A 25,173-nucleotide genomic window follows, 5' to 3' on the forward strand; every position below is an offset into this window, starting at 1 on the left:
TTCTTTATAAAAATCAAACTACTTGATCAATTTATGTGATTTTTGGAATATGATATTTCTGTTTCATTATGGGTATATAGATCAGAGATTTTTGTTTTGTTTTTAATATGGGGAATTCTGGATAAAAACCAAAAAAGTGCTTGTGCAGAATTGACATTCAAAGAATTTCAATACTTATGGAGATTCTTCATTCATGATTTATGTAGCTACTTAAATGCTTGACAAACTTTTTTGGGATGGGGGGGGGGGCTGATAAACTTCTGGAAATTCTTATATATATTTTATTTCAATCTTTTGTGGAGGGTGTGGGGGAGAAGACTGCAAATGGAGGCTAATATATTGGAATTAGGCATACAGAGAAAGAAGAAGGCAAAGAAGTTATAAGAAACATTATTGCTGAAATAATTAAAAGAAGTTGGGAAGCATTTATCCAAAAACCGGTACAAATAAGAAATCACCAAAAATTAACTGGTGTTCGTAATCTCTTTTTCATTCAAATTAGCTAAGTTTGGAATCTCTGTAAAATTTTTGGAGATCTCTTCTGCAAGAGTATATAAAGAAGAAAAAAATGGATGGAACTTACCAGATTCTGCAATTACTTTTGTATTATCTAACGGATTTACAATTCCAGGGTATGGTTCACCAAAAGATAAATTCTTGATTTTATGTGTGATGTTAAACTGGAACAGCAGAATATATGTTATAGTTTGCTTTAAAAACACATTACAAATTACATGAAGTTTGCTTAAAAAACACATTACAAATTACATGCAGTTTGCTTAAAAAACACATTTCAAATTACATGAAGTTTGCTTAAAAAACACATTACAAATTAAATGCAGTTTGCTTAAAAAACACATTTCAAATTACATGAAGTTTGCTTGAAAAACACATTACAAATTACATGAAGTTTGCTTAAAAAACACATTACAAATTACATGAAGTTTGCTTAAAAAACACATTTCAAATTACATGAAGTTTGCTTAAAAAACACATTACAAATTACATGAAGTTTGCTTAAAAAACACATTTCAAATTACATGCAGTTTGCTTAAAAAACACATTACAAATTACATGCAGTTTGCTTAAAAAACACATTCCAAATTACATGAAGTAAATTGAGATTGTTGAAAGATAGAAATGGGTTTTGATTTTATAGATACATAAATTTTCAGCAACACCTATAATTTCTATCAAAACACTTTCTTTTTTTTTAAGTTAATGAAAAAAAAAATTTTTTTTATATATATATATATTCTCCTATTGGCAAACTCTTTTTTGTAAGGTGTCTTCACTGATTGTCGATGGATCACCATGCTTGGTCGGCCCTCATTCAGGATTCAGTGAACCAAACCAAACCAAACGAACGAAGCAATAAATTGTTGGTGGCACATCAAGTTCGATATGTTGTTAGTAAAAAGATGAGATAAAAATGAATAAGTTGGAAAAGTTACAAGTATAACTTTTCTGGAAGTGAGTATCCTGTACCTACAAAGCCACCATTCACCCACGTATGGCATATTGTTGTCATATCTGGACTGGTACCTCCACTTCTACTATTTTCTTCTTAAACAGGGCCCAAAAAAGTCTCTAATCTAATATGTCCCACACCATCAACCAACCTCCAATTCTGCCCCATCACATAATGTTGCATCCCTGTGTTTTTAAAAGTACTTCAATTAATTGTACTTCCTCAAGGTACATACACCTGACAAATTTATCTAGCAGCAAAATCCCACCTCTTCATAGTAGAGACTCCTAGATGCCGGAGAACCTTCTACTCTAATAGTTTCTTCCTTTGCACTGCTAAACTTTGGAATTCCCTCGCTGTTTCTTGCTTCCTTGACTGTACTGAACTGTAGAAGTTGAAATGTAATGTGAACCGACATCCCGCTGCTCAACTCCTCACTGTACCCAGAATAGTCCCAAATAGTGGCCCCTTGTTTCCCAAGTGGGAATATATTTTGTTTGAGGTTAATAAGTGTAATAACTTGCTGGCAGTGGAAGATAGGATGAAACCGAATAATGTAAGTTGGAAAAGTTACAAATATAACTTTTCTGTAAATGAATATTTTGGATTAAAAAGTTCTGAGAATAATTTTGGAATGCAGAAAATAGTCTTTCCATTTTTTTTTTTTTTTTTTTTTTTTTTAACTCGGTTGAAACATGTCAGATGGGGACAATCTAAATAAACGGGACATAAAAAGATTTAAAAAAAAAAAAAAATCTTTGTAACACAAAAGATTTTCATTCTTAAAAACTAGTGCAGCTAAAAATGACCCCCCCCCCCTCCAAAAAATTTTTTTAAAAAATTGTGTGAGAACGCAAGAGATGATTTAAAGGTTGATAATAAAAAAAAACAAAAAACTTTTCTCTTACGTTTTTGAATTTTTGAAATGTGAATTGATTATTTGAACTACTGTTCTCATCTTGAATGTTATTCGCACAACGTTTTAGACGATGTAACTTCCGAGCTTCTTAAGGTGTATCTTGTCAAACTCTAAAATCTGTACAGCATTTTGAATGAAGCCCTTTATTTAATCTATAGAGGTAGTATGCTCACGTTCTGTCATCCATGACCGGATAGAAATCTTGAGTAATTTGCTCATTATATGACACGTCTTTGCAGTCAATCCTGATTCCCAAGTTCTACAGAAACATTCCATAGTTCAACAAGATACACCTGAAGAAGGTTGGAGGTAACACTCAAGATGAAAAGAACAGCCCAAATAATCGCCCCCACTGAAAAAAAAAAAAACAGGAAGTGGAAGAATCTTTATCTAAGTGCTTTTCTTCCCCATAACCAAAGTCTGGTTCAATTTAAACCGTTATTCCAAATTCTGACTTGACTTATAGCGATGTTCACCTGGGATGGGTTGAGCCAACTCCCATGGCGTTAACTGTATCAAACGTCAATGCCACTCATCCTCGACAATCAGCTGCAGAGTCACCAAAATTTACATAAAAATGAGTTTTAAATTTGATGAGGCTATGTTTTCATCACTCTACCGCTCCAGAAAGTATCTGATTCCTGATACAATCCTTTGTCTATATAAGAATTAGATACATCTTGGATGGAGTAGTGCTGCCTCATAGGTAAATCTCATGGATCTGTAATTCATTGAATCTGTCACACTTTCAAAAGAAAGGCCAGTTTGTAGCTGAATCATGGAGCTTGAACACACACAGTATTCATATTAATAAAAATAAATTATAAAAAAATCTACACTAATTTGTGCTTTAGAAATAATTAGCAGGCTGTTTGGTCATAAAATATGCTTAAATATATTTTAATTTATGCAGATTTCGTATTTATTTTTATAGAACCAATTTTCTATTGATTATTATATTGTACCCAATATAGTTATTTCAAAAGTAAAAAAAAAAAAAAAAACTGACTTTGGTGCCAACAACTAGAATTGAAATCCAAATATATAGCTCTCCAGCCTTATTAATTATTCTCTGTGCAATGTCTATACACATAAAAAGTTAAAAAATAACGTTTAACCTATAAATGTATATTTTCGCATGTGTAGAAGAGTACTTTATTTCGACTTACGCCTGCCAAGTTCCAATTTTTTTCCCAATTTTAATCCCTTAGCAGCTATTTTTACCGGCTTTAGAAGTACAGGGTTTGTACAGGCTTGAAAAGGCCTTGAATTTTGAGCTTTGTCTTGAAAACGCTTTATTTCTATTACCTTGAAAAAATGTTTTGATCTTGAAAATATGGGAATGTCTTGAAAAGGGCTTGAAAATCGTATTCTTCATGTTTAGCGAAAATTTGTGTTGGAATATTAAAAATAAAATAGAAATAAATACTACTAAAGTATGTTTTAGATATTAAAAATAAAATTGAAATAAACACATTCTTAAAATTGCATCATATTATTTCCAGTACTGTTGATACAAGAGTTACGCCCCTTTATCACAAAACTATCCAGTGTTATCCAAAAAGTTTTTATAGATGTAGTCAAAGTGAAATACAAAATCGATATAAATACGATTAAAATATTTTTTTAAATATCAATTTATATTTTTCTGATTTATTATATCATTTTGTTTTGAAAACTTGAATTTTATCAGGAGTTCTTGAAAATGAACATTGAAAATCTGTATGAACCCTGCTCTAAATATCAAGTTTTGAGTTTGTAGACCAAAGATTGTCAGAGGAGTTCAGTAGAAACTGTTCAGACATAAGTGCTCGTCTGAGCTCCAATCTATGGCCCCCTCTGTCCTGACTTTCATGAAAAACACTCGTCTAGCTGAAACCACTATCAATAGTTCCCCCCTCTTTTATCTGTGCCTAAACCTAAACGTTGATTCCATGAACAAAGCTTCTTTCTTAGAAGTGCCCACCTGCGGAACTCTGTTCTGTTTTCCTGCTATCTAACGGACTACAATATGGTTGTCTTCAAGTCCAACGTGAACAAATTCCTGATGATTCCTAAGTAATCCAAATTACCAAATTTCCACTACTAACGATGACTACAACATGTTCCACTTGACCACTGTGCACTCATTAACCCATATCCTTGAGTGGCCTCAAGGCCTTGATAAGTAGTGACTCCTTTGTAAAAAAAAAAAAAAAAAAAAAGACAGACAAGGTCACTTTTATGTATAGAGATAAAGACTTACCTTCTGACTCCCAAGAGACTGTAAATCGTGAACTAGAGAGTAAAAAAGAAAAATATACTGTCACGTGTTAGTCTCGGGGGATAGAAGCGTGCAACAAATTAAAAAGAAAAATCTAATAAAATGAAGAACGAAAACACAAAAAGGTGCTTCTATACTATTGGGACGAGATTTTGTAGCCAATAAATGGAGTTTTCAAATAGAAAACAATCGTTTCAACTGATTTTTTTGTCAATTCTAATAAATCACAATGGTAGCTTCCAAATTATGCAGTGAAATTACCGGAATATTATTGAATTATTAAAAAAAAAAAACTTTAATTGTGTTAGCAGGTGAAAAATTGCCGCCATCTTTGTTTAATTCAAACAGAAAATTACCTCTCTGTTGAACTTGCCTGTGTTTTGATTGTTTTTCATCAAATTCTATTTTTTATTTTTTTTTAATAAAAAACTTTCTACCTCATTGATTTTAGTAATTTTTGGGTATAATCATCTTAAAAATACAAGGAATACGTAGATACCATTGTTTTCATGTAGAATTCAGTTTTATGATTTCTGAAAATCTCGTCCCAATTCTGTAGAAGCACCCACAAAAAACATTTATTTTTACATGAAAAACAGAAATAAAATACGCTTTATATCACAAATACTGCTACTAGCTTTTAAAATGAATATATGGTTGGAGTCTAAGTAGGCAAGGGAGATAAAAATGACAAACTCCAAATCAAATATTTTCTGCCAGGGAAGATTCTTAAAACTGTTTCTGGTCAGTGAAAAATATTCAGAAAAATCTTATTTACCAAACATTCCAGTTTCTTGCAATTCTGAATTTTTTAGATGAAATGTGAACGCTTGTGTTATGTTGATTAATCGGACTATTATTCTCATCTTGGGCGTTATTAGCACAACGTTTCGGTCGCTGCAACCTGCGACTTTCTTCGGGTGTTAAAAACATGCTTCTTTTTCTCTAAGGAAAAGAGTGTTGGCTCTGCATTACAAGAAATTCGAACCATGGGTTTGAGGGTGGGTCCATGGATCATAAAGAAGGTTCAATCTTCAGAGATCACTAAGATTTTTTTTAAAGTCTTTCCTATGTCTCAGTTTTTCGGGATACTAATTGTTAATATTAGTGAACAAATGTTTTACGAAAAAGAAGCATGTTTTCAACACCCGAAGAAGGTTGCAGGTTGCAGCAACCGAAACGTTGTGCTAATAACACCCAAGATGAGAATAACAATCCGATTAATCAACATGGCACAAGTATTCCAGTTTCTTCTTTGTAACTGTTGTTAGATTTTTAGGTTGTTTCTTATGGCTAGATATTTATCCTGAAATGTTGGAGTAGCTAAAAGAAATTTCATTCAGTTCGTATCTGTTTAACAGCATCTTAGCAATTTCTTTGTCACCTGTTACACCATTCTCAGTAGTGATCAGTCAGATGGAGAGACATAACCATCTTTGATGATATGTGTAACACACACACAGTTGGCATTTGGAAAAAAAGGGGGGGGGGAAGGGGAAATTTATTAACTCACCGTGAACGTGATGTTGATTAAAACTCTTACCAGGAGCAAAATGGAAGTTTCCAGCAACCTAATTCAATAAATAAGTACACGTGTATATATATTTGCAAAACATTCAGACTAATCAAACATTGTTAACAAATCCGTTCAAAACATTTCATATTTTCAAAGTTACTTTATTGTAATACAAGCTTTCACTTAAGGTGAGAAAGCACATCGGCTGAAAGAGAAATATAAATGAACATTGCTCATCAATAACATTTAGCCTATTTACATCATATTTCTTTGGACTATTGTCCTCATGACAAGGTCATCCCTATAATAGGCCAAGAGATCTAGCATTTAGGGTTTTTACTGAAGACAAGATTTCTCACTGGCTAACACTTCATTCTCATTGTTCCTATTTACTTGCTTCCCCACAAGAGTAGAGTTAGACACCAAGGTTGGTTTTTAATGTGGGGAAAGGAACAAAAATAAGAATTGTCTCAGTCATGAAGGATTTCTCCTCCACTAACCAAGAACAAAAAATTGAAGTGTCGCATCAGAACGGATACTACACTTGTATCTTGGCCTGAAGGCCAACTCATCGTTATGAAAAAATTTAATTCTGAAAAGAGACCTTAGCTCATTAAATTTATTTCAACTGAGATTACATCTATAAAGTTAAGTTTTTTGTCCCTGACATTTATACTAAAAGCCTACTTTTTCTATTTAGAAATTATTAAAACAAACTTCTTAATATACTCAGTTATGGATATGTGAGCAACCACATAAATGTTAACTAATTTGCATATTCCTTCAAAAAATGAGCATTAATTACTTATTCATTTTTCATGGTTTCTTTATTAGATGATTGGTTCATTTCACTATTACATTGAGTTCTTTTTATGCATAGTTTCTACATTCTGCATAATTGCGTAGAATTTAAGATGAAAATGTACACACGGAAATATATATAAGTAACCTAATCGGTGTGTGTGCGAAGTCTCTACCAAACTCCTCTGAATATTTGGTCTACAGAGCTGAAATTTGATATATAGGGTATTTGGACATGTAGCACACTTTCAATTTGGATTTTAGCTGGTAAAAATTGCTAAGGGGTCAAAGTTGAAAAAAAAAAGTTGACCTTAGTAGGATAGTTGAATAAAACATTACTCCGTCTGTTACGTTTGCATATGCTTAAAATTAAACATTCATAGTTCAAACTTGCTTAATTTTTAATCTTTCATATCCATCTGTCAATAGCTCAGATGATAACGGCACTGGAGAGATAAATAACAAATTAGGCTAGAACGCTAAGTGTCCTGGTTTCAATTCTAGCAGATGGTATATAATTGATATTTTTTTTATAATTGTCTCTATAATAATAAGAAATCTGCATAAAGTAAAATATATTTATGCATATTTTTTTGACCAGGCAATGCAAAGTGACGTGCTAGTTAAAATTATAAGTTTGTGGGCAAAACATTTTTCCTTCAACGAATCGAAATGTCAGCAATTTTTTTTTTTTTTTTTTTTTAACTAAAACATGAGAGAAAAAGTAATATTTCTGGAATAAACAATGCTGTCAATGTAAGAAGCAAACCTTAAAAAAGATTGACACAATATATATATATATATATATATATATATATATTAAAAATAATAAATAAATAAATAAATAAAAAATATGGCCAAATTAAAAAAATGGGCGACTTTCTAAGAAAAACACCGGTTCTCCGAGGCGGAGACGTTAACCTCAATATTGTTTAAAATATCAACAACAAAAACTATGTAAACAGATAAACAATAACAACTAAACAGTAAATTGTCTGTAGCATCATAGTGTAACGGGTTAGGGCGCTGGACTGAAATACATAAGGTCCGCGGTTCGAATCCTAACAACAGTCAAGCTACGCTGAAGAGGAGTAGGGCTCTGAAACACGTCTACATAGATTACTGTTTTTAAAATAAATATAAATATATATATATATATATATATATATATATATATATATATACTTTCAATTTGTCTTAAAGACAAATTGAAAGTGTAACTTTCTCTACTTCCGTATTGAGCTGGTTACCTTACCTTTGAAAAATAGCAACCTCAAATTACATACATATATATATATTTTTTTTTTATTACATTTTCACTCCAAACAAGGCACATTGCAACTTTGATGTAGGGGGCTACTATCAGGGACATAAGCTACAGGGGTACTATGTAGGGAGTTGGGCAGCAAGATGTCAGTTCATGTTACACTTGAACTTCTGCATGTCAGTACAGTTGGGGAAGCAGGGACCCAGAAGGGAATTCCAAAGTCTACCAGTTCTGGGGAACAAACTACTGGAGTAGAAAGCTCTCTTACATCTAGGGATCTCTACCGTGTAGGGGTGGGATTTAGCTGCTTGTCGGGTTTGTCGGGGGTATTTACGTCGAGGGGGTACAAGTGATTGCAGTTCGTCAGAGCATTCACCATTAAAATACTTGTAGAACACGCAGAGGGATGCAACATTTTGTCGATGGGACAGAGGCTGAAGCTTAAATGAGAGTTTAAGATCTATCAGGTTAGCAACTCTCTTTTGAACCTTGTCTAGGAGCGAGAGACTAGTAGAAGATGCACCAGGCCAAATATGACAACAATACTTCATAAATCGGCGAATGGTGGTCTTATAGAGGTGCAGGATACTTTTGGGCGTTAGTAACTTTCTAACTATATATATATATATATATATATATATATATATATATATATATATATATATGACCCCCCCCACACACACACATACACCAGTGTTACGAAAGGACTCATAAAAGAGAAGAAAAACCTGTTGGAAGTAAAAATTTAAAAAAAAAGCCATTAACCAGTACAACAGCGGAAATGATTCATCTCATTTCTGCTTATTGATCACTCCAAGACAAAGATGAGACGTCTATGATTTTCAGTTTTGAGTTAATAAATTTAAGAGTCAGGGTTGGTTTGTGACAGTTGTCAACAGTTTGTGGTTTGGAACAGATCGGGAGAGCTTTAGCCAACCAGAGATGAGCTGACGTCAACTAACTGATAGTGATGGCCTTGACAGATAGCAAAGACGTGGACTTTTGGAAAGTCGTTTTCCACAATGGTATACCACACACACATACGGCACAATCCCAGTTTTCGCCAGATTACTGAAGTTAAGCAATGTTGAGCCTGGCCAGTACCAGATGGGTGACCATTTGGGAAGGCTAAGTGCTGTATGTATCTTCTGGGGAGGTTAGGAGAAAAAAAAGAACTCGCTACAAAAGATGGCTTGTGCCTCCCCCCTCCTCTATGAGATGGATGAATACCACACACAACGTGTTTATTTTTTTATTTTTGCGTTTGTTCATTCATTCGTTTTGCGGACTGTTATCCTCATCTTCAAAGTTGTTGTTTCAACATGTTTTAGTCAACTCATTCTTCTTCTTCTTCTTGGCCTGCTTGGGTAGGATTGTAACCGCTAACTTCAGACAATGCTCACATAGAACTGTAGAGAATCAATGCTTCTATCCACTGTGCCACGGGCCAGAGGATTAGTTGGCCAAAAAGGTGATGAGACAACAACTACGGAAGGCAGTAATTACTGGGGATAAGTTATAAGACTCAGCAGTTAATCATTTGAAGAAAGCCCAAGGATGAGTTGGTCGAAATGTGGTCAAACAATAACAACTACGAAGATGAAAATAACAGTCTGCAAAAAGAATACAGAAAATTATGAAGCCTCATCTCAAACGATACAAATAAATAACAAAAATATAATTTTTTTTTATATTTATTAGCCAGTGCTTGCGTTCTCAGCAATTGTTAATGAGAGATGACAACATGGTCAGAACGAGAACCAGATGAAAGAATGAAGATGAATAGAAAACCACGGCAAACAGCATTAGGCCGGCAGTTATCAAGGGGGGGGGATACAATAAAACTAACTAGCTTAAGAAATAAAAACAGTTTGTACTACAATTTTAATGTTTTTTTATGGTGCTTCTTCATTATAATGGCAAAATTTGAAAATCAAAATATTGAATTTCAACTAAAACTAATCGTATTTACTTAACTGTCATGTCACAGTAATGAACATATCCAAAAATTATACAAAATGATAAGGTAGAAAATCAATTATTAAATGAAAATAGTTTTCAAAGGCAATTTAGTGAAAATTAAGTTTTGTTAAAGAAGAAACGGGAGAGGTTGAATCGTAACAAGGGAGGTAATTTTTTCTGAAAATTTTAGCAAAACTCAATTTTTGTTAATTTTCTTGGAAATTTTTCATTAATAATTAATTTTTTTACTTCATCTTTTTTTTTGTAATTTTTGGATATGTTCATCACTGTGACATGACAATTCAGTAGATATTGTTTGTTTTACTTCAAATTCAATATTTTGATTTTCGCTATTATAATGAAGAACCACCATTTTTTTTTTAATTAAAAATAGTGAAAAAAAATAATCCTCAATGAAATTCAATTTTGATATTTTACAGTATATTCACAAAAATATGTAAATTTATTACAGAATCTCAGTTCAAATAAATCTGATGGGTTAGAATCCACTTTCAGAATGAAATTTTCTTGGAGTAATGAGAGTGAAAATTGCAAGCAGTTATGTTAGCTGACTAAAAATCTTGTATTCAGTAAAAAGCTCCATACATCTTGACCTGTTATAGGAATAGCCTTGCCCTATGGCAATATGCAAAAAAAAAAAAAAAAAAAAAAAAAAAAAACAATGAAAGTAGGGTAAACCCACTTCCTCATAGACTGAACAATGTTAATAAAAAAAACAAAAAAAAAAAAACAATTTCATGATGCAATATTTTAATTAGGAAAAAAAAAAATAGAAAATTCTAACCTGACCACAAATATTCTATTCATATTTCTTGTTTTACAAGTGTTCAGCACAGGCAACACCAAAGCAATAACAGGGCTCTACAGACAAATTTATCTTTAGTTGACCTTTGACAACTAAATATTTTCGTTTACTAGCCAAATAGAAAAGTTACTAGCCAAACCCACGTGATTTTTAGAATATGACATCTTCGTTCTGTGATGAGTATGTACACCATAAAGATTTTTTGCATATTTTTAAATAAGTGTAATTCTAAATATACAACAAATTTTATGTTGATACTTGAAGGTAGAAACATTCTAATTTCTTCAGATATTTTTTTAAACAACCTTCATTAAAAAAAGAAGAGTATATTGTTCTATTAAACTTTTAGTGCTTAAATAATTTAACTTTGTTCGTTTTATAAAAAAAAAAAAGAGTTGAAAAGATATTTTTCATTCAGTAGTGAGCTTTGGAAGATTGTCAGTGAAAGAAATGCAATCGCTAAAAGATAAGCGTTTCATTATTTCTAGTCGCCACTTTGAAAAATCACTCGCAATGTGGAGCCCTGAATAAGAGAATTCCTCACAGACAAAATATATCATGAGCCACCAAGTTGACTGGTGTTGTTATTTAGCACTTAAGGTCATCAAAGTTAGTGAATAGTGGCTTTGTGATACTATCAACATTCCTCCACCCCAAGTATTAGAAAAAAAAGAGGAAAACTTTAAAAAAAATAAATAAATAAAAATAAAAAATTTTTTTTTAAAGATACTGGTCAGTAAAACTATAGAGTTTAGTAGAAAGACAATAGAGGGAAAGTTGGCCGCAAAGGCAACTGAAATAGGATTGTTAATCAAGGTGTGGCAGTGATGGATGTCAATATATTTCAAGTTAGTTTATTGACAGTTTTAAGACAATAGTTTACAACAGTTAGGAAAAGTTTGCAGACAGTCTTGAGTTTGCAACAGTTGAGGACAATTGTCAGTTGGGGTTAAACTGACCTCAACCAACGACAAAGAGGCCTTGACCATGACAGATGTGGACCTTTGTACTTAGTGTTTCCCATGGTAGTATCACACATGCACCCAGAGCCCAACCAATATATATAAAATGTGTTGAAGTCTTGTTTCGCTAGAGTTTGTGTTTGGAGTTGTTTTATTTCTTCATATTTGTGAACTCGTGCGCACCCCCTTGGCAGTTTTAAAAAAATTGTTTTTTAATTTTTTTTATTACATTTTCACCCCAAACAAGGCAAATTGCCACTTTGGTGTAGGGGCTACTATCAGGGGCAACAACTACTGGGGTACTATGTAGGGATATGGACAGCAAGATGTCTGTTCACGTTACACTTGAACTTCTGCACGTCAGTACTGTTAGGGAAGCAGGGACCCAGAAGGGAATTCCAGAGTCTAGCGGTTCTGGGGAAGAAACTATTGGAGTAAAAAGATCTTTTACATCTAGGGATCTCTACAGTATGGGGGTGAGATTTAGCAGCCTGTCGGGTTTGTCGAAGGTGCTCACGTCGTGGGGGTACAAGTGATTGCAGTTCGTCAGAGCATTCACCAGTAAAATACTTGTAGAAAAGGCAGAGGGATGCAACATTTCGTCGATGCGACAGAGGCTGAAGCTTAGATGCCAGTTCAGGGCCTATCAGGTTTGCAACTCTCTTTTGAACCTTGTCAAGGAGCGAGAGACTAGTAGCAGATGCACCAGCCCAGATGTGGCAGCAATACTCCATACATGGGCGAATGGTGGCCTTATAGAGGTACAGGATACTTTCGGGTGTTAGTAGTTTTCTAGCACGGTAGAGAGAGCCCACCTTTCTTGCAGCGGCCCTGGCAATGCCTTCAATGTAATTGTTCCAACTCATGTTTCCTGTGAACGTTAGGCCAAGGAGTTTGAAAGATGTACTCTCAGATAAAGAGTCGTTGGCCATTGCTATAGGTGGTAGAGAGGGTTTCTTGTAATTATTGAAAGAAACTAGTTTAGTCTTGGCAGCATTGAATGCGACCAACCACTTTTGTCTCCATTCCACCACAGATTGGAGGTCTTCCTCTAGTGTTTCTGCCATTTCTTTAGAAATGTGTTCATTCGTCTTCCTGTCGTGCCTGCCATAGAGTGTAGTGTCATCAGCATATATACCCATCTCAGAGGCAATTTTGTCGGGGAAGTCATTTATGAATATCAGGAACAATAGAGGTCCAAGGATAGAACCTTGGGGCACCCCCGCATTTATATCATATTGTTTAGATGTACGACCGTCGAGGACAACCTGGATTTTTCTCTTATCTAAGAAGGATTTAATTATGTTAAGTATTCTACCAGTGATACCGTATGATCTAATTTTCCTGAGGAGACCCTGTCAAAAGCCTTAGATATATCTAGAGCTACCGCTCTGCCCTCCCCCGCTTTGTCCAGTGAATGGTATATACATTCAGAGATTACAGTTAGGATGTCTGCTGTGGAACGGGCTTGTCTAAATCCATATTGTTTGTCAGTCAGAAGTTTAGCATCTGTAAGGTGATGGACTAGAGCATGGTTAATTAAGGTCTCAAATATTTTGGCAAAAAGTGGGAGGAGGCTAATGGGGCAATAATTTGATGGGTCAGTCCTTTCGCCAGAATTCCTGAATACTGGTACAACAGAAGCAGTTTTCCAACAGCCCGGAAAACAAGCTTCATTAAGGCATTTGTTGTAGAGTTTGGAGAGAACTGGAGCTACTTCGGCTGAGCACTTTTTTAATAGCACAGCTGGGATAAGATCGGGTCCACATGCTTTTGAAGTGTCAAGGTTTTTTATGATAGCATGCACCTGAGCAGGGGTGGTTTTCAGATCGTCTAACGTGGCGTCTGTCTGCATAGGAAAGTCAGGTAGGGGGTGGTTGGAAGGGTCCAGTGTGGAGTTTGAGGCAAACCGGCTGGCAAGCATGTTAGCCTTGTTGGTTGCTGAGGAGACAACCTCGTGATTATTGGTTAGTGGGGGAATTGTTGATTGCCCATTATTTACTACACTGTTGTAGATTTTCCAGAAGTCTCGTTCCTAGTTTTTGTGCTTCGATGCGCTTTTTAGTGGTTTCCGTAAATTCTCTCTTAGCTGTCGCTATTTCTTTCTTAACGTTATTTCTAGCTTCTATATACTTCAGTCTGTTTGAACTGGACTTATGTCGGTTAAACCTACGGTATGCATGCTGCTTTTGAGCAATGGCAGTTGCGCAAGTCGACGTAAACCATTGGGGAGAGTGGGGCTTACTATAAAATTTCCGCATGGGAACATGCGCTTCGATTGCAGTTTTGAACCAGTCAGTGGTCTCGTTTGCACACTGTTCAGCAGGGAGAGAAAAAATATTTCTCCATGGGGCATCTCTGATTAGTTCCCTGATGGCTTCCCAGTCAGCCTTTTTATAATATCTCGTTGTTTTGAGCACTGGCTCTTCAGTTTTGGCTCTAGAGTGTGGGCCTTCGTTATGCAGTCATCGGGAACTGTGGTCAAAAACAGATCTAGAAGTGATGCGTGTTGTTCTTCCTGGTCAGGGAAACGGGTTGGAAACGTAACAATTTGTGATAGGGAGTGAGATATAGTGAAGCTATGAGTTGTGCTGCCCGCTGCATCTGTGTAAGTAGAGAATCCAAGCCAGTTTTTGTGGTGGGCATTAAAGTCACCAAATACATGTACTTGTGCGCTAGTGTCGAGGGAGAGTGCTGTATCTATGCTGTCAGAGACTTTGTTTATTATGGTGCAGTCCTGAGTCGAGGGAGAGCGGTAGAGAAAATAATAGTAGCTAATATTGTGTTGCATGTTTAGTCTAAAGCACATAAAGGCTTGATCATCTGTTTCTAGGTTTGTTTCTCTAGTCAGGGGGAGGGTATTACGAATGTAAACTCCAAGTCCGTGCATGTGTCTGTCAGAGTCCTTACGGCAGAGTGGGAGATATCCAGGCATGTTAAAGTGGTTAGAGAGGATGGAGGAGTATAGGTTAGTCTCACTTAGTGCTAAGATATCCGGGGTATTTGTTAAGTTGCCAATGTGAGAGGTGAAGAGAATATTCTTTTCATTAGTTTGACTCTCGAGTATATATCAGTTAATATCTTATATGTTTTTAGATAGACTGATGTGGTTCTCTGTTGATTAACTGTGTCAGATATATACTTGAGAGTCAAAACAATGAAAAGAATATTCTCTTGTTACAGCCTTAGTGATAACACAGTCAGGAGAGAAGATAAAAGAGAAGATAAAAGAGAAGAACCCTACTGCATACAGCATTACGGTTGGCAATTGTTGTTGAATGTGGGAGCACGTGGTCTCACAGCATAACACTATCCTTTATATATAGTCACAAAAAAAATCACATGTTGAAGTCGGGGAATCTCACAGGCCAAACACAAAAAGCATCCAAGCGCAAAATTTCATCCACTTTCTTGTTATTATTGGTAAGTGTTTGAGCAGGGTATAGCCTGTAGGGTAGACATCGTTTTGGTCAAATGCCAAATAGTGGACTGAGGGATCATAAGCTGATGGCTAGCTGGATTTTTAGCCGTATACGGACGCTTCTCGATTGCAGCAATAATTCTGTCCACTTGTTCGTCTGAAACTTGTGCTTATCTCTTTTTCCTTTACACAGGCATTCATTCTTTTGAAATTGTTAAAACCACTCAACAACTGTTCTTAGGTTTTGTTGTTTTGTTTTACGGCATATCAACCCTTTTCGGTTTATTTAATGCAGAATCCAGTTATTTTGGAAATAGTATTCATGTTGCATCGAGTTATTTTGTAGAAGGTCTTTATTATTCAAGCTATTTGTATCTTCAATCGCTAGTTTGTAGTGTTTGGTTTGGTTGTTTTATAGTGGATTTTATCGTTTTTATTCTTTGCCCTACAGAGCATGAGTTTTGCAATGGGAGAGGGAAAAGGGTTACAGTATCAATGTTTGGTACATTTTAAGTTAGGAAACCAGTCAGGAAGTGGGGGGGGGTAGAAAAAGAAAGGGGAAATGGGAAGAAGGAAAAGGGGGAAAAGGTGGGTTGTTGTTTATGTTTTTGCAAAAAGAAGTAGAAAAACAAAAGGCATAAATGTTAGGTGCATTTCATGTTAGGAAGCCAATATCTTCAAACAGCCTGATCTGGTAGCACCAGTCAGCTGTTCTCAAGATAAGGCAGATTTAATGTTGAAATGTCTTCAAAAAGTATGTTACATTGTGACAGTCAAATTTGTTAGTGATTGCCGAGCGTCTTCTGTCGAGGACTAGCCATTCCAAGCATAAACAAACAACTGAATATCACTGGAGAAACTATGCAACTACAACATTCCTAGAAACATAAAAAAAAACTATTCTTTCCATGACAATAGCCATACCTATAACTTCCAACTGAGGTCTTTTACTGGAGGGTGTGTGAATTTTCTATCATAATTGATATAGCAGTTAGATACGTAGAAAATTCTCCTGTGAGACTCGTTTGATGTTTTTATATGTTTTAAATAACAGCTCACTTAGCATAATGGTAACGGTGTTGGCTAATGGGCCAGGAGATCAGGGTTCAATCCTCAGTCAAATCATAACAAGAACTAAACTAAGATGGTACTATATGCTTTCTTGCTAAGCACTCAGCATTATAACGTGAGGATCAAGTGGAGTAATGATGGGAAAGGAATGGCGTCCTCCTCTACAGCTTGTAGTTGTTGTAGTAGTTGCTCTTAACTATGGTCAGCCACTTTATACATAGTTAGAATAATAGGTAATGGATCGAGAGACCGGACATACTAAAGATTAAAAAAATGATACTTGATTCCGTATTGTAAGGTGAAGATCAAGAGTAAGTGGAGTAATCTAGGGAAAAGAGTGGTGGCACCCTCTTTAATGTAGTAGCTAATGAAAAGAGAGCCTTGGGTCACCCTTAACTATGATTGACCCCTTTACTCAATCCCATTTTTTTTTTTTTTTTTTTACATACTAGATGGTAAGAGCTGAAATGAGCTAATTGAGACAAAGTAGATAATTAATGACAAATTCCTATGAACGAAAAGACAAGTAACTTTGAATAAACTAAAGAAAATACATACTTCAATGAGTGATTTTTATTCAATGCAAGATTTTTTTTTTTACATAGGAGTCAGCACTCATCAAGGCTCGAAGGTCATTCGAGGATAAGGGTTAACGAGTGTACAGTAGTCAATGTGACAATATCGTAGTAATCATTAGTAGCGAAAATTTGGTAAACTGGATTACTTAAGGGGACAGCTCATCAAGAATTTGTTTACGTTAGACTTGAAGATAACCAAATTCTAATCAGCTGGAAAGCAGGCAAACAGAAGAGAGTTCCACAAGCATGCAGTTCTAAGAAAGCATAGTTTAGGTTTAGGCACAGATAAAGAGTGGGGGAAATTATTGATAGTGGTTTCAGCTAGATGAGTGTTTTTTGTGAAAGTTTGGCAAGATAAGACCATAGATTGGAGCTCAGACAAGCACTTGCCGTGAAAATAACGATATAACAATGAAGCAGAGATAGGCTCATCACGTCTCTGTGGGAAAGAGGTTGCAGGGAAGAGAAAAAGGCATCCTCCACTAGGCTACGAATTCTGTCAAGGCAGGATCAGGTCTTTCTAGCAGCTTCTGCTCATATGTGGCAACAGTACTCCATCGTTGGATGAACCTGGCGCTTATATAGGTAGAGATAGGTAGCATCAGCAGTGAGATATCTACTGGAGCGGAAGAAGGATCCCACCATTTTTCCAGCGATCTTGGCAACAGATTTGAGAGATTTTCTTTGGAAGTCATTTCCTTAGTTGAAGTAATGCTAACCCTTCGCGAAGTGATTGCATACCAAGGCTAAAGCCTGCTTCACCTACTCTAATACATACCAAATAATAAGAAATACAATGAGTTAATAAATTTAACAATTATCGACAAATACCAATAAATGAAGAGACAAGTAAATTTGCATAAACAAAGGCAAATGAATGTTTTAATGATTGTTTTTTTTTTTCATTTCAATATGGAATATTTTTAAGAATTTGTACTTATGTACCATAGCATGGACAGTTATATGCAAATACTGAACTGTGAGCAAAATAACGTCATCGTAAGGAAAAAGAAGACTATAAAAAGGAGAGAGCACGTTTGAGAAGATGACAACATTAGAGATGTGGATGACGTTCGAGAGCACGTTTGAGAAGATGATCATATGAGAGAAATCACAGCTGTAATGAGAAGTGTTGCATGGTGGGAGTCTGAGGAAATAAATGTTGTTGTGAAAGAAACAGTTAAAGTTCTTTTCTATTTTTTGTCTACTTTGCGACTGAGGCTACATGTTGGTTCCTGGTCAATGTTACACTTAATTGTAACTATGGCTAAAATTCTTTCGGAATTAAATTTTCTAGAAGCAATAACAGTGAAGTGTTAGCGACTAAAAAGATCGTTGTTGACTGGAAAATTTGTCCGGAGTCAGAGATTCCAAATATTAGATCTTTTGGCTCGTTATAGGATCACATTCCTGACTCATCCCATGGCGATAGTTGGGAACTGAAACATCATATCATTCTTCTTATTAATCCTACAGGACATGATTACAAAAGACAAAAGCAAATGATGTCATAATTTCCACAGATTCATCTCACAAATCTGTGTTGTATTTTTACCTTATTGACTTCGATTGTCCCAAACAGATGACAGCCTTCATTCATTTCTTTCTTGAGTTTTTCATTCCAACCTTCTCGTTGACATTGTTCGACTTCAGCAGGTTTGAAAGCCCAGCCTTTTTTACGGTATGCTTCGCGAACTTTCTCACACGTGTTACAGCAACTGAAAAACGGAAATAAATAGAATTTGAAAAAATATGAAAATAATGTGTTAGCTTGCCACTCATGCAACACTGAATCCACTATTTTATTTCGGGATAAACAAATATCTTCAGAAATATGAGATAACAATGAAGGATCAAAGCCACCATTCATCCATGCATAGAGTATTGTTGCCATATGTAAGCTGGTTCATCTACCACTAGTCACTCTGTCTCTCTTAAACAGAGTCCAAAAATGAGTCTCAAATCTAATAGGTCCAGCACCATCGGCCAAATCCAACCTTTGTTCTACTGCCACAAGGTTGCATCCCATGTCAGTTTTTACAAATACTTTAATGCAATATGCTCTGATGAAACACTGAATTATTACCCATAACATCCACTCATTTGTGAATTACATTGTTCTTTCGGAATCTATCTGCTCTTTTTTTAACCAAATCAACACAGTATAGGTAGGAGGTATGCTATACAGTGTCTCTCTGAAACAGATATTTTGTGACCGACCATCCAGGTGTGAACAGTGAGCAGTTTTGCAATCAAATGTTATTTACGGCCAGGAATCACACACTGGTGTTTACATATGTTCAGGGTAACGTGGTTATAAATATATTTAGTCCTGTTTATCAAAATAAGTCTTAACAGAAAATAGTTTTAAAATCATAATAAGAGTCAATATTGTTACAAGTCAATATCAATAAGAGTCAATATCATTAAGAGTCAATAGTAATAAGAGTCAATATTGTTAAAAGATGTCCATTCATGCAGATTTGGAGATGAGATGCAATATCAAACATAAGCAAAGCATTCCTCCTCCTGGATAAACTGTTATAGAAGCATGCATGTCATGAATCACAAAAAGGCTGACAGGCCAAGGAAAAACAATCATTTCATCATCATCAGGTTTTGGTATTTAACATGTTGCAAAATGCCCCAGACTCCAGGGTGAGCAACATCTCATGCCTGCTCTTCACTCATGTTTCTCAAAACTTGCTCAATCAAAGAGTGATATCAATCAAAGAGTGATATCAATCAAAGAGTGATATCAATCAAAGAGTGATATCAATCAGGTTGCATGCACTCATATCCCTTCTTATGCACTCACACAAGGTATTCCTTAATTTATCATACTTTAGTGCCTGGCGCAACCAGGCATGTTATGGAGTTGATGCAAGACATGGTATGGCCAAACTACCTGTCTTGAGGCGGTATTCACCTCGAATCCGTTAAGCTGGCTCTTTCCAATGATTTTACAGCATTTCGCACGAAAGCTGACCAATCCCGGCAATCCATCACTAATGCTGTCACTACCAACAGACAGTCACGGTTCCAACGGCAAACACTGTAGACTGTTGAACCCAGAATCTGTTCAGTATCTTACTTAACTGTTCTGAGACAAGTTTTAATCAGATGCCAATTGTATAAGAAATCCCTAATTCTATCAGTTCCAAGTTTCCAATTAAGTATAGTTGAAGAGATACTTTCTTCCAGTTTACAGCTACACATCCACCTAATAATGACACGATCATTATGCCAAAACCATTGCTGATCAGAAGTGGTTGAATCCCATATATAGGAACTATTACGACTACTACATCAGGTTTGCGTGTGGCACGAACACACAGACACAAAATAAGCCAAACATGTGCAGCACACAAAAAACAATGTCGATCTGACATAACATTGAGGTCACTTCTTTTTGACCTTTTACTTCTGTTTCTTTTTCCTCTTTTTTTCTTTTTCTTTTCATCTCGACATGATCATAAATGCACGTGATATCGCATCACTCAAAATACACGAGTGGAACAAATTTCAATCTGTACACATGTGCTAATATTCAAGGTAAGATAACATAATTTCACCATAAACATTAATGGTTTGCAATGAACAATTGAATTAATTTTACAAACAACATTAATGAACAATTCAGAACTATGCCTGATCACACGTGTACACACACACACATGCTCTTATGTTGTTTTTTTTTCATTGTTCATAATAAATATATTATTTGTATATATGTAAATTGGTCTTTGTTGTCTCATTTAAATGTTGGAGTTGAGAACACACATTTTCATCCTCCGCACATATCTCACTGCCTTACAAGATGGCAACACATATCGCATTGCCTTACAAGATGGTAACGCATATGGCCTTACAAGATGGAAACACATATCTCATTGCCTTACAAGATGACAACGCATATCTCATTGCCTTACAAGATGGCAACGCATATCTCATTGCCTTACAAGATGGCAACGCATATCTCATTGCCTTACAAGATGGCAACGCATATCTCATTGCCTTACAAGATGGCAACGCATATCTCATTGCCTTACAAGATGGCAACGCATATCTCATTGCCTTACAAGATGGCAACGCATATCTCATTGCCTTACAAGATGGCAACATGGCAATGCATACCTCATTGCCTTACAAGTTGGCAACGCATATCTCATTGCCTTACAAGATGGCAACGCATATCTCATTGCATTACAAGATGGCAACGCATATCTCATTGCCTTACAAGATGGCAACACATATCTCATTGCCTTACAAGATGGCAATGCATATCTCATTGCCTTACAAGATACAAGATGGCAACGCATATCTCATTGTCTTACAAGATGGCAACGCATATCTCATTGCCTTACAAGATGGCAACACATATTGCCTTACAAGATGGCAACACATATTGCCTTACAAGATGGCAACACATATCTCATTGCCTTACAAGATGGCAACACATATCTCATTGCCTTACAAGATGGCAACACATATCTCATTGCCTTACAAGATGGCAACACATATCTCATTGCCTTACAAGTTGGCAACACATATCTCATTGCCTTACAAGATGGCAACACAGATCTCATTGCCTTACAAGATAGCGACACATATCTCATTGCCTTACAAGATAGCAACACATATCTCATTGCCTTACAAGATGGCAACGCATATCTCATTGCCTTACAAGTTGGCAACACATATCTCATTGCCTTACAAGATGGCAACACATATTGCCTTACAAGATGGCAACACATATTGCCTTACAAGATGGCAACACATATTGCCTTACAAGATGGCAACACATATCTCATTGCCTTACAAGATGGCAACACATATCTCATTGCCTTACAAGATGGCAAAACATATCTCATTGCCTTACAAGATGGCAACACATATCTCATTGCCTTACAAGATGGCAACGCATATCTCATTGCCTTACAAGATGGCAACGCATATCTTGTTGCCTTACAAGATGGTAACGCATATCTCATTGCCTTACCAGATGGCATCACATACCTCATGACCTTACAAGATGGCAACGCATATCTCATTTCCTTACAAGATGGCAACACATATCTCATTGCCTTACAAGATAGCAACACATATCTCATTGCCTTACAAGATGGCAACACATATTGCCTTACAAGATGGCAACACAGATCTCATTGCCTTACAAGATAGCGACACATATCTCATTGCCTTACCAGATGGCATCACATACCTCATGGCCTTACAAGATGGCAACGCATATCTCATTGCCTTACAAGATGGCAACACATATCTCATTGCCTTACAAGTTGGCAACACATATCTCATTGCCTTACAAGATGGCAACACATATTGCCTTACAAGATGGCAACACAGATCTCATTGCCTTACAAGATAGCAACACATATCTCATTGCCTTACAAGATAGCAACACATATCTCATTGCCTTACAAGATAGCAACACATATCTCATTGCCTTACAAGATAGCAACACATATCTCATTGCCTTACAAGATGGCAACGCATATCTCATTGCCTTACAAGTTGGCAACACATATCTCATTGCCTTACAAGATGGCAACACATATTGCCTTACAAGATGGCAACACATATTGCCTTACAAGATGGCAACACATATTGCCTTACAAGATGGCAACACATATCTCATTGCCTTACAAGATGGCAACACATATCTCATTGCCTTACAAGATGGCAACACATATCTCATTGCCTTACAAGATGGCAACGCATATCTCATTGCCTTACAAGATGGCAACGCATATCTCATTGCCTTACAAGATGGCAACGCATATCTTGTTGCCTTACAAGATGGCAATGCATATCTCGTTGCCTTACAAGATGGTAACGCATATCTCATTGCCTTACCAGATGGCATCACATACCTCATGACCTTACAAGATGGCAACGCATATCTCATTTCCTTACAAGATGGCAACACATATCTCATTGCCTTACAAGATAGCAACACATATCTCATTGCCTTACAAGATGGCAACACATATTGCCTTACAAGATGGCAACACAGATCTCATTGCCTTACAAGATAGCGACACATATCTCATTGACTTACAAGATAGCGACACATATCTCATTGCCTTACAAGATGGCAATGCATATCTCATTGCCTTACAAGATGGCAACGCATATCTCATTGTCTTACAAGATGGCAACGCATATCTCATTGCCTTACAAGATGGCAACGCATATCTCATTGCCTTACAAGATGGCAACGCATATCTCATTGCCTTACAAGATGGCAACACATATCTCATTGCCTTACAAGATGGCAACACATATCTCATTGCCTTACAAGATGGCAACACATATCTCATTGCCTTACAAGATGGCAACACATATCTCATTGCCTTACAAGATGGCAACACATATCTCATTACCTTACAAGATGGCAACATGAACAGAGGCTGAAAAACCTGTCCTGAATCTTGAAGGAAACACTGCTATTGTGGGGTGTAGGGCTTAAACTATTCCTACAAATATTAATGAAAATTAAAAAAAAAAAAGAATGAAAGTAATGGTTGGTTGCTTTTTTTTTACGGCAAATCAACCCTTTTTAGGTTATTTAATGCCAAATCCGGTGAATTTGAGTAAAAAGTTTTTAATAGAATTTTTTTTTTTTTTTCCAAGTCGGTTTCTATTTAACCCATAGTTGGGACCCTAACAGGTACTACCACTCTTGGTCAAAGTGGAACTGGGAGCAATGGCAATTAAAGGGTGGCTCCACACTCCCCAAAGCCCACAAGCTGGGGCCTCTCCATCGGATATAGTTCAAGGTCATATCCAGGACCTGAAAGTAATGAAATATCGTCATCTTACTATACCTGTCCATTGATTCTCCTGCTCCATAACAACTTTCACATCGGTTTGGGTCGAGTAACGCTTTACTTGTTGTTACCTGGGGGTAAAATAATGATGCAAAGATTGATGAAAGACAATAAAGATAAAAAGAGAAAACAACAAGAGAAAGGAACGAAGACAATATGAGGTACCTTCAATAAGTTTCCAGACTTTTTTGTACAGACATTTAAAATTGTCGAAGACTCTTGAAAATTCAGTATGTTATTGCTATACATCTTATTAAGATGACTGACAAATTTTTATGACTTCAGGTTCAAATGAACAGCTACAGCAGGCATTAAAATACCCCTTACTAAAGCCTGATTGTTAGAGCTGATGAATTTAAAAATGAAATCTGGACATTAAGACACTTTAGAAGAACAACATGCAATAAAATTCTGTTTTAACCTTAAAAAAAAATAAAAGAGAAATGTATAGGATGCTTCAGGTTGCTTTTGGATCATCTTACATGAATCAAGCATCAGTTTTTGAGTGGCATAAGAGATTCAAGGGAGGCAGCAAATCTGTGAGGAATGGTGAGAGGTGTAGGAGGATTAAGGAAATCAGAACAGAGTTGATTGGCCAAATAAAGAATTTCATGGATAAGGACTGTCGTGTGTCTATAGAGATAAGAAATGTACAGTTTGGTGTCAGTGTGGGAACTGTACACACAATTATTCGTGAGGAACTGAAGATGCAGAAAATTTGTGTGAAGTTTGTTCCAAGGGTGCTCAGAGAAGATCAGGATGAAAGACGGTCGTCATGTGCATCAAGACAGTTCCTCACCCTCGCTATAGTCGAGACCTTGTTCACTGTGACTTTTGGTTATTCCCTAAGCTCAAGGAAAACCTTAGAGGCTGCTGTTATACAATTGAGGAGATGAAAGAGGCTGTGATGAGGATCATTGACACGCTCACACAAGAGGACTTCCATGGGTCTTCCAATAGTTGTTGGAATTGTACAACAAGTGCATTGCAGCTGGAGGAGATTACTTTGAAGGGAAATAGAGTTTCATGTGGGTATTATCAATAAAAGTGTCCATACGGAAAAAAGTCTGGAAAGTTATTGAAGTCACCTCGTAAAAGAGAAAGAGAAGAGAATGGGAGTAGGGAAAAAGGAGAGAGAGGACAAAGAAGAAAAAAAGAAGTTAGAAAGAAAAAAACAGAATCAGTTTCCAACATCATCGGAAATCTGTGCTGGTCAATTGTTGTTGCTGCTACTGTTTTTCACCAACAACCTGGAGCACATT

At 36.0% G+C, this 25,173-nt stretch overlaps 1 protein-coding gene across 4 annotated transcripts in view; it reads right to left on the reverse strand.

Annotated features, from left to right (window-relative positions):
• LOC145243489 (endoplasmic reticulum-Golgi intermediate compartment protein 3-like) overlaps positions 1–25,173 on the reverse strand; it is a 113,479-nt gene that overhangs the window by 41,921 nt on the left and 46,385 nt on the right. For all 4 annotated transcript variants that reach the window (XM_080106434.1, XM_080106433.1, XM_080106432.1 and 1 more), the window contains 5 exons: positions 23,909–23,982; positions 18,613–18,775; positions 6,167–6,224; positions 4,636–4,667; positions 584–680 (listed from right to left, as the gene is read on the reverse strand). In XM_080106434.1, the coding sequence (XP_079962560.1) occupies positions 584–680; positions 4,636–4,667; positions 6,167–6,224; positions 18,613–18,775; positions 23,909–23,982 (424 nt within the window). The remainder of the gene's footprint in view (positions 1–583; positions 681–4,635; positions 4,668–6,166; positions 6,225–18,612; positions 18,776–23,908; positions 23,983–25,173) is intronic.

Source organism: Euprymna scolopes, chromosome 22, assembly GCF_053919585.1.
Source record: "Euprymna scolopes isolate OS-2025 chromosome 22, ASM5391958v1, whole genome shotgun sequence".
Taxonomy (NCBI): domain Eukaryota; kingdom Metazoa; phylum Mollusca; class Cephalopoda; order Sepiida; family Sepiolidae; genus Euprymna; species Euprymna scolopes.